Raw genomic sequence first — 11206 nt, forward strand, 5'->3', positions numbered from 1 at the left:
TTAGAGAATGTTACATTCGCCCGGTGAAAGGAAACAAAGATCCCATTACACACATATTACAAACATTGTGGTATTATTCATTACACTTGTACAAATGTTAAGACATTCATAGTTTATATAGTTTAAAAGGTTGAAAAAAAGACAGAGGTCCATCCATGTCATCCTGTGTGTGTGATTTTTATTCTGCCCCATATTCTCTGCTTTCTGAGAAAGACATCTAAGTGTTTTTTGAAGTTGTCAGCACTCTCATGCCGCGTACACACGACCGTTTTTCCTGTCATGACAAAAAACGTAATTTTTCTCGACGTGATTCATCGTGATTCGTCTCAAGCCTGCCTTGCATACACACGTCCAGGAAAAAAAATGCTTGAGCAAAGCGTGGTGACGTACAACACGTACGACGGCACTATAAAGAGGAAGTTCCATTCGAATGGCGCCACCCTTTGGGCTCCTTCTGCTAATCTCGTGTTAGTAGAAGTTTGGTGAGAGACGATTCAGCCCCATGCTTTTCAGTCCATTACAGCGTGACGAATGTGCTGTCTCCATTGCAAATGCTAGTTTTACCAGCTTTCTTACTCGGAAAAGCTTTCTTACTCGGAAAAGCATACACGCGACCGGTTTTCACGACCAATCTAAAAAATTTCAGCTTTCTCGTCATGAAAACGGCCGTGTGTAGGCGGCATCAGAATTGCACATTTTTACTGCTCTTGCGGTAAAGATCTCTTTCCACAATCTAAGGTTAAGCATCCTTCCTTCTAACCTCAAATCATGGCCACATGTCCTCTTCGGGGACCCTACAGTATACAGTCTATCACAGTTACTGAAGTCACTTTTAAATATATTTGTACATTGTAATCATGTCCACTCTTAAAGAGTAACCCTCCCCTCATGATGATCTTAGCCCCCTAGTGCATTTCTTTACATTTTTCAATAATAATCCTCAAGCACAAAAATGTCCCTTATGTGATGTTTTTTTAGAGACAGGTTCTCTTTATTGAGATATGCAGGGTCTTAAAGACCCCCAATGTCTCCCCTGTGCTGCACTAAATGTTTTGCAATGCAGATCGCATTGCTAAACATTACTTGCGAGCCGGGGCCCCCGAGAGCTTGACCTGGAAGTGATGTCACTTTCAGTGTCACAAGAAAAAGGGGAGGAGAGTGGATGTGTGTCCTCTCTTCTTCTTCCCCTCCAGCCACCAGCACCTGCCATGGAGCTCTTGGGCCCACAGATGGGCAAGCAGAGCCTGGTAAGCATGGCGGGGCATGGGGAGCGCTGGTACAGGGGGCGTGTGAGAGCAATCCGTCGGCAGCGGCGCCGCCTGAATGCTCTCACCTGACAGGCAGGAGGCTGAATGTCAGTTTCACGCATTATTATTTTTTTGCTGATCACTTATAATCAGATACATTTTATTGGGACTATTTATAAACAATTTGCTTTGTGAATGTGAACGCTCCAGAGATAAATCAATAATTCTTCCCCTTTACAATACACTGGCTCAGCCTCATCTTGGATATACAGTTCAGTTTTGGTCGCCAATCCTCAGGAAAGATGTCGATGAATTAGAAAGAGTTCAGCAAATGGCAACAAAAGTAACAAGGAGGACAGAGGATCTCAGCAGCGTTTCATCCAATAAGAAACGTCATCAGGGGCATGGTTAGGAAATTGTCACTTTCTTGTTTGTTTCCTATAATAATTTCTGTTCTTTTTTAAAGCTGTCCCGCTATGTAAAAGAAGTCCAGTACAAGGATCCAAATGGCGAGGTCATGATTTTTAATGATAAAGGAGAACTGCCCAGACCAATGGACATTGTACATTTGGTTACAAGTATTGAAGGTAGAAATATCACTGAGTGGATGCTTGTGGGTCACTTTGATGGGTCCCTTTCAGAGGGTCATCAACTTACACTAGAACCAGAGCAAATATCATGGAAAGGAGACAAGGTGAGTTACACTGGGGAAGCTGATCCACAACTTATACAAGAAACATTCTAGTTTTGTCCCTAAACCCATCTCCATACAAAACCTAATCCCTTCCCCCCATCCTTTTTATAGACCGCCAACATCTTCCCTGACTCATTCCATGGTGATTAGATGAAGGTGTCAGGTCTAGATGTGTGGATATAAATGCTGGGATATGTTCCCATCACTCATTATACCTGAAGAAGTGGATGAACTACAAAACATCTTCTACTTTAGAGAACAAGTCCAGCTGAATGTGACTGACTACTAATACCCCCCCCCCCTCCTCATCACACAGACTGGGACATAGACACTCATAGAAGGACCCTGAATCCGGTGTACAGAAGAAGATAAAAGACTTTGGAGTGGAATGACCACCATTATTATCCATTGCCCAGACCTTCTGAATTCATCTGACTGTAAAAAAGTTTTAGAGTAGTAATTCCCCCAATCAGAAATTTTCAGTTATTGTAAATACATTAAAAAACATGGAGCTACCTGGATTTCTGTACGAGTGACTCCTAAAATGTGGTTGATTTTTGAGTTACATAGTAGGTGAGGTTGAAAAAAGATACACATCCATTAAGTTCAACCTATGTGTGTGATTTTATGTCAGTATTACATTGTATATCCCTGTATGTTGTGGTCATTCAGGTGATTATCTAATAGATTTTTGAAATTATCTATGCCCCCCGCTGTGACCACCGCCTGTGGAAGAAAACTTGACATCCTTACCACTCTAGCAGTAAAAAAAAACTCTATGCCAGGGATGTGCAGTTAGCGGACCTCCAGCTGTTGCAAAACTACAAGTGCCATCATGCCTCTGCCTCTGGGTGTCATGCTTGTGGCTGTCAGAGTCTTGCTATGCTACATGGGACTTGTAGTTCTGCAACAGCTGGAGGTCGGCTAATTGCTGATCCCTGCTCTACGCAGTTTAAGGTTAAACCAATTTTCTTCTAATTTTAGTGAATGGCCGTGTGTGTTATTAAATTCCCTTTTGCGGAAAAGTTTTATCCCTATTGTGGGGTCACCAGTACGGTATTTGTACATTGAAATCATATCCCATCTCAAGCGTCTCTTCTCCAAAGATAATAAGTTTGGTGCTCGCAACCTTTCCTCATAACTAATATCCTCCAGTCCCTTTATTTGTTTTGCTGCCCTTTTCTCGACTCTCTCCAGTTCCAGCACATCCTTGCTGAGGACTGGTGCTCAGAACTGGACAGCATACAGGTGCGGCTGGACCAGTGTTTTGTAGATTGGAAGAATTATTGTTTTTATCTCTGGAGTAAATCCCATTTTTAATGCCAATATTCTGTTTGTTTTCCTTGCAGTAGCTTGGCATTGCAAGCCATTGCTGAGCCTGTCATCTAATAGGACCTCCAAGCCTTTTCCACCCTAGTTTCTCCCAGAGGTCCCCCCCCCCAGTGTATAGGTTGTATTTATATTTCTGCCACCCAAATGCATTGTTTTACGTTTTTCTACATTAAACCTCATTTGCCATGTAGTTGCCCCCCATTAATTTGTTCAGATCTTCTTGCAAAGTTACTACATCCTGCAAAGTTATTGCCCTGCTTAGCTTAGTATCGTCCCCAAATACAGAGATTGAATTGTTTAGCCAATCCTCCAGGTCGTTTATTAATAAATTAAATAGGATTGGTCCCAGGACAGAACCTTGAGGGATCCCACTTTCCACCCATTTATCACTACCCTCTGAACTCGCCCCTGTAGCCAGTTTTCAATCCATGTGCTCGCCCTATGGTCCATACCAGCGGACCTTACTTTGTACAGTAAATGTTTATGGGGAATTGTATCAAATGCTTTTGCAAAATCCAGATACACCACATTTACGGGCCTTCCTTTATCTAGATGGCAGCTCACCTCCTCATAGAAGGTTAATAGATTGACCTGGCAGGAATGATTCTTCATGAATCCATGCTGATTACTGCTAATGATATCGTTCTCATTACTAAAATCTTGTATATAGTCCCTTATCATCCCCTCCAAGAGCTTACATACTACTGATGTTAGGCTAACTGGTCTGTAATTCCCAGGGATGTATCTTGGCCCTTTTCTAAATAATGGTGCTACATTAGCTTTTCTCCAATCAGCTGATACCATTCCAGTCAGTAGACTGTTCGTAAAAATTAGAAACTATGGTCTGGAAATTACTTGACCTTCAGGTGCAAGCCATCTGATCCCAGTGACTTATTAATGTTATGTTTTTCAAGTCTATTTCTAATTCTGATGCCATGGATGAATGCAGGGCCTGATTAGATTGGAGAGGATTGAAAGCCTGGGCCTCAATTTGCGTGAGGAGCGGCAGTGCAGGCTTTCGTTGGGCTGCCTGTGTGGGGATTTACCTCTGTTTTGGTGTTTAGGGGCTGAAGGGAGTAGTGGTAAGTCCCCCTCTCCAGTGATCTCATCTGGGAGATCTGTGTATGCCCTGTGGGGACATTTTGAGTCTGACTGACCTTAGGCTGAGGTTTGTTGACAAAGGTCATCAGTTTCTTCGGGCCAAATTCATTGTTCCGCTTGCGGGACATAGCTGGCTGGAGTGTATGGGTAATTACTGATTAGGGTCCTGGATGGCCGGTTTTTGTGTTCCGATGTGGACGGCTGTAGCTCTGGTGTTCTCCCCTGGCTTACAAGTTTTGTTATCAGGCAGCCATCTTGGACACTGGCAGGCCATGCCCCCTCTTTGGATTATTAAAGCAGTGTTTATGTTTGTACTTATAGTTTTGTTGCTGTAACCTTTCTAATGAAAGGATTCTGCTAGTACTCCTAGATGTCTATTTCTGTCTTCTGGATCAGAACATATTCTGTGGTATCCAGACTAATGAAGGGCCACCTTCTGGAATGGTCCATGTGTTTCCACCAATGTATACTGTACATGCTGCATCATTGTAAACATCAGAAGCTCGGCTTCCCTACACTATTATATCTGTACTTTTACTCTTGAATAGATGATATAGGTCTATATTATCTCAGGTTCCAAGAGGTCAATGCTCCGAGGAATGTCTTCCGGGGTTCAGAAAATCTGTAAGAGAAGGATATCACCCATGTTGTTATAATTGTGCTCCGTGTTCAGAAGGAGAAATATCAAACCAACCTGGTAAGATTTATGTTTCTATAAGTATAAATTCTGATATTGAATTAGAAAATGAAAACATTTAAAGTCCTTTAAAGTGATTCTGTACACACTTTACACTTTGCAGGCCGAACATCTCCCTAAATTGTATGAAATTAATGATTACCCTTTAGGCCTTTCTGCAATGATTAGGCCTTTCTGCATTTTTCTTCTCCTCTGACCCTTCTGGGAGTGTTGGAGGCTTTCTCAAGCAAGCAACTGGAAGCTCCTTCCTCCTCCCGTCTGTCTGACAAAGCCTCCGACACATTTACATTTATCTAAAAGAAAATCTGGAAAATGATTTCACTGAAGAGACCAAAAGTGGTAAAATAAGGGAATTTCATTGTTACATACATATAAGGCCCCGTACAGACGACCAAACATGTTTGCAGACATGTTCGGTCGTCTGTACAGCCGAGCGGACAGGATTCCAGCGGACATTTGCCCGCCGGGCCTTTTTCGAGCGGGCAAATATTTCTAAACTTGTTTAGAAACATGCCCGCTGGAATCCTGTCCGTTGGACATGTTCGGTCGTCTGTACAGACTTACCGTACATGTCTGACCGGCCGCCATCCCTCGCATGTGTCGAATGACTTTGACACATGCATGGAAGCAATGACCTTTCAGCGTTGCGCACGTCGCCGCGTCATCGTCGTGGCGACGGCGCGGACACGTCGGATTTCGGTTTGATGGTGTGTACAACCATCAGACCGAAATCTCCCAGCGGACATGTCCGATGAAAACGGTCCGGCGGACCGTTTTCATCGGACTGTCCGCTGGTGTGTACGAGTCCTTAGACTTACAGATAGGCTGTGTCATGGCCTTCACTGAGGCTGAAGGTTCTTTCGTTTTCAGTAGGGCGTCATCACACTTTATTTATGACTAAAACTTTCTTGAGATATTCAAAATTGTTTGGGTTTTGTATGGCTTTTAACCATTTGAAGACCAGGCACGTAAACCCACTTAATAACCAGACCAATTTTCAGCTTTCGGTGCTCTCACAATTTGAATGACAATTACTCAGTCATACAACATTGTACCCAAATGAAATTGTTGTCCTTTTTTTCACACAAATAGAGCTTTCTTTTGGTGGTATTTAATCACCATTGGGTTTTTTTTTGCGCTATAAGAGAAAGAAGACTGAAAATTCTGTAAAAAAAATAATTTTTCTTTGTTTCTGTTATAAAATTTAGCAAATTTTGTATTTTTTCTTCATTTTTTTGCATAATGTGAAAGATGAAGTTACGCCGAGTAAATAGATACCCAACATGTCACCCTTCAAAATTGCACACGCTCGTGGAACGGCGCCAAACTTTGCTACTTAAAAATCCCCATAGGCGACGTTGCAGGGTATTGTGGGGTATTGCAGAGTAGTGTGGGGTATTGCAGAGTAGTGTGGGGTATTGCAGAGTATTGTGGGGTATTGCAGAGTATTGCACAGTTTGGTTATGTTGCAGAGTATTATTATGGGGCAGGGATGGCTGAGAATGGATGGATGGCTGGATCTGTGACTGCATTTGTCACAGATCCAGCCCACAGCACTCGTGCTGCATCCGCTCTCTCCCCTCTCCTCTCTCACACTGTACTGTTCGGTACAGAGAGGGGAGAGATGAACCGGCGTCATCACAAGACGCCGGTTTGTTTACAAGTGATCGCTCTGTCATTGGACGAAACGATCACGTGGTAAACCGCCGCTATCAGAGGCGATTTACCGTGATCCGCCGGGTGATGCGCCGGGTCCATGGACGTCCTTCCAGAGTTAAGGAACCGCCTTGTAGACGTCTTTCATCTATAGGGCGGTGAATAAGTGGTTAATTCATATTTAATATTACCATCTTAACTACAATTTTTTTAAGGCAAACCACTTCCAAACCGCACTTTAGCAGATTTACTATCACAGGGCGGCCCTCCTGTGCAGGATCACGTATATATATATATATATATATATATATATATATATATATATATATATATATATATATATATATATATACACACATGATTCTGCACTTCCACCTGCAGGGGGTGCACGTGCCCCACCAGTGGGCTGCTTGTGCTGTGATTAATCACAACAGAAGCCGATCTGCGGGTGATGGGTACTGGTTGTCTGCTGGCACCCGTTGATCATCAGTAAAACACACAGAAAACCGAGATCTGCCTATGTAAACAAAGCAGATCTCTGTTCTGACATGGGGGAAGGGATGGATTCTGTGTCCCTGCAAAGCGCAGAATAAAATTAATCTCTTCCCCTAGTAAAAGCAGCGCACACAGTACACAAAAACACTGACTAGGCACACAGATAACCCTTTTATGGCCCATGATGTTCATTCCCTTCCCAGCCAGTGACAGTGCATATTTTTGCACTGATTACTGTATTAGTGTCACTGGTTCCCGCAAAGTGTCAAAAGTGTCAATTAGTGTCAGATTGTCCACCACAATATCACAGTCCCTCTATACGTCGCTGATCACCGCCATTACTAGTATATATAAAAAAATCATAAAGATATACCACAGTTTATATACCACAGTTCACATAAATCAATCAATATTCTCTTATTGGGATATTATTTTTTACCAAAAACATGTAGCAGAATATATATTGGTTTATTTTATTTTTTATTGAATGTGTTTGATAGCAGAAAGTAAAAAAAAATATATATGTATATTTTAATGTATAAAGGAAAAGAACGTTTGTGGGACTTTAAACGAGGCGAGAACTAAAGGAGTAGCCGCCTCCATCCCTAATCTTGATTAAAAAAAGGGGAGAACAAGTAGTGGGACTTTACATGAAGCACACAGCAGCAAAAAGGACGTCAAGTGACCAGGAAATAATATTTATTTATGTTGTACAGTTTCATATAAAACATTTTGGGCATATAACCTCTAACAAACATTTGAACATTTTCAACATAAGTGGCATAGTAATCCACAATCCAATGGACATACATAGTAAATAAAACAAATCATAAAGACATTCATGAGCATGGCCAAGATGAAATTGGCCTAGGTGGCCTAGGTAATCTGTCTAGATTCAAAATTCAGGAAACAAAGAGGGAAGAAACAAAGGGCAAGATTCAGGTACAAATACGTTACGCTGAGGCGGCGTAACGTATCCCATTTACGTTACACCACCGCAGGTTTACAGCGTAAGTGCCTGATTCACAAAGCTCTTACCTGTAAACTTGCGGCGGTGTAACGTAAATCCGCTCGGCGCAACCCTGCCTAATTCAAATGGGGCGGGCACCATTTAAATTAGGCGCGTTCCCGCGCCGAACGTACTGCGCATGCTCCGTCCGTCAAATTACCTGACGTGCATTGCGCTAAATGACGTCGCAAGGACGTCATTGGTTTCAACGTCCAGCGCCATTCACGGACGACTTACGCAAACGACGTGAATTTTAAAATTTTGACGCGGGAACGGCGGCCATACTTAACATTGGCTAGGCCACCTAGAGGGCAGCCTTAGTTTTACGCGGCATATCTCGACGGAAACAACGTAAATTTAGAGCGACGGGTAAAGCGTACGTTCGTGAATCGCCGTAACTAGTCATTTGCATATTCTACACCGACCGCAATGGAATCGCCACCTAGCGGCTGGCCTAGAATTGCATCCTAAGATCCGACGGTGTAAGTCAATTACACCTGTCGGATCTTAGGGCTATCTATGAATCAGCCGCATAGTTACGACGGGCGGATCACAGAGATACGACAGCGTATCAGGAGATTCGCCATCGTATCTCTTTTGTGAATCTGGCCCATAGAGTTGAACATTTTTGTATGGTAAACAAGCATAAATTAAACCATGTGAAGGTTAGTATTATTGGTCCAGGGTAAAATAAGAATTGATGGCTCAAAAAATAGGAGTTACGAGCTCGATGTGTTTCGAGGCTTATAACCGTTCATCAGGAGCATAAACCATGGGAATTGTCTAGAAACAAAGAATAAAGATTCCAGCTAATCTGAAAAATAGAATTTAGGAAAATAAAAGTAAAACACAAAAGGGACAAATTAGAAAATGAAAAAAAAAAATGGGGAGTATAATAGGATGTTTAAAACATGGTGGTACGTTCAACTCACATCTGCATCCACACAGTGGCAGCGCGGGAGTCACCGGTATAGAGTATCATTTCCGGGCACCAAGGTATGATACTCTATGTCATCGCCCCTGCATGTCGCAGGGGCGATGACAACTGGTACAGGCAGATCCCAGGCCGTGAGGGTGGGTATATGACCCTGGAGAAAAATTAGGGCGATGACCCCCTATGGGGGACCTAAGTGAATGTATATGTATTGTTAAATGAAGATGATTGAAAATGTGTATTGTAAAGGTATGGGTGAGGATGATTGGTGTAGAAAATGTGAATGTATAGGTGAGGTGTATAAAGAGTGATAGAGAAGGTAGGAATAAGGGAGGAGATAAGTCCCACTACTTGTTCTCCCCTTTTTTATATATTGTTAATGATTGTTGGTCTTTTTGCCTATAGCACAAAAAACTAAAAAACGCAGAGGTGATCAAAAAAATGGCCTGGTCATGAAGGGGGGTAAATCTTCTGGAGGTCAAGTGGTTAAGGAAAGATACAGAAAAAACATATTAATACTGTGAAATAGCTACCGTGCCTAATGTTATTTTCACTTCTTTTTACTCTACAGACAGTGAACTCTGCAAGAAGTGTCCTGAAAATGAATGGCCTAACAAAGCTAAAACTATTTGTAGTGACAAGGTCATAGAGTATTTATCATACGAGGAGGACATTCTAGTTTTATTTTTTTCTATAACTTCAGTCATATTTGCTACAACATCTCTCCTTATACTTGGACTATTTGTTTGGTTTCGGAGCACTCCCATAGTCAGAGCCAATAACCGGAACCTCAGCTTCATTCTGCTCCTCTCCCTCATACTGAGCTTCCTTTCTGTATTCCTGTTCCTTGGCCGTCCTGTGGATATTACCTGTATGCTGCAACAAGTCACTTTTGGAGTTCCCTTCACCATCTCAGCATCTTCTATCCTCGCCAAAACCATCATGGTCTTCATTGCTTTTAAAGCCACCAGACCTGGAAGCTCTTGTAGAAAATGGGTGGGAGTCAAACTTCCCAATACAGTCATGTTATTCTGCTCATCCATTCAGGTTATGAATTGCATTCTCTGGTTGTCCATCTCTCCGCCATTTCAGGAGTATGACATGGACTCCTATCCTGGGAAGATCATCATTCAGTGTAATGAAGGGTCAGTTATCGGCTTCTACTCTATGTTGGGTTATATGGGCTTTCTGGCAGCTGTGAGTTTTCTTCTGGCTTTCATGGTGAGGACATTACCGGACAGTTTTAATGAGGCCAAGTACATCACCTTCAGCATGCTGGTGTTCTGCAGTGTCTGGATTGCCATGATCCCGGCCTATCTGAGCACCAGAGGGAAATACATGGTGGCTGTGGAGATATTCGCCATACTGACCTCCAGTGCTGGAATATTATTGTGTATGTTTTCTCCAAAACTCTACATTTTACTTTTCAAACCTGAACTGAACACAAGAGGGACAATGCTGGGGAAGAGAATGATGGAAATGTAACACATTGATTCAATGTATAATGCTGTAGATCAGATTAAACAAATTCAGTCATATTGTTTCCATCATCATCATTATGAATGACATCATCATCAGAATTATGATTTTTGGGGACATTGACTGCCTTCTGTCTGCCTATTGTACATAAGTGGATGGAAGGTGGATGTCACAGGATTGGATGATATTTTAGAGCTTCATTTTTTTCTTGCTCTTACACGCCCCCCAGCATGCACAAGCAAAGTACTGTCACTGCATTGTCCATTGGACGGTGCTGATCACAAATAAAATGCTGTGACCAATCAAAGCCTCACACAATGTAACCAACACCTGAAGATATCAGCTTGCCCCCACTTTGCCCTCACACACTGATTGGAGAGTGATAGAAAAGAAAGATTCCAGATCACCAGCCAGTACAAGTGGAATCCAGTACCAGCAGTACCAGAAACAGCTTCAGTCTTCCTTCTATTATCATTCATCCCTCTACAGCACAGATATCAAACACAAGGCCCACGGGCTGAATACGGCTCGCCAGGCCTTGACATGTGATCCTCCAACCCAG

At 42.5% G+C, this 11206-nt stretch overlaps 1 protein-coding gene across 1 annotated transcript; it reads left to right on the forward strand.

Moving 5' to 3' along the window:
- Positions 1 to 1713: 1713 nt before the first annotated feature.
- Positions 1714 to 10703, forward strand: LOC120922162 (vomeronasal type-2 receptor 26-like; the record flags this gene model as incomplete). Its single annotated transcript, XM_040334627.1, has 4 exons — positions 1714 to 1941; positions 4696 to 4845; positions 4948 to 5071; positions 9737 to 10703. Coding segments are annotated over 4 exons (1416 nt in total), but the record flags the coding sequence as incomplete, so codon positions are not given.
- Positions 10704 to 11206: the final 503 nt, after the last annotated feature.

Source organism: Rana temporaria, unplaced genomic scaffold (genome assembly GCF_905171775.1).
Source record: "Rana temporaria unplaced genomic scaffold, aRanTem1.1, whole genome shotgun sequence".
Classification (NCBI taxonomy): domain Eukaryota; kingdom Metazoa; phylum Chordata; class Amphibia; order Anura; family Ranidae; genus Rana; species Rana temporaria.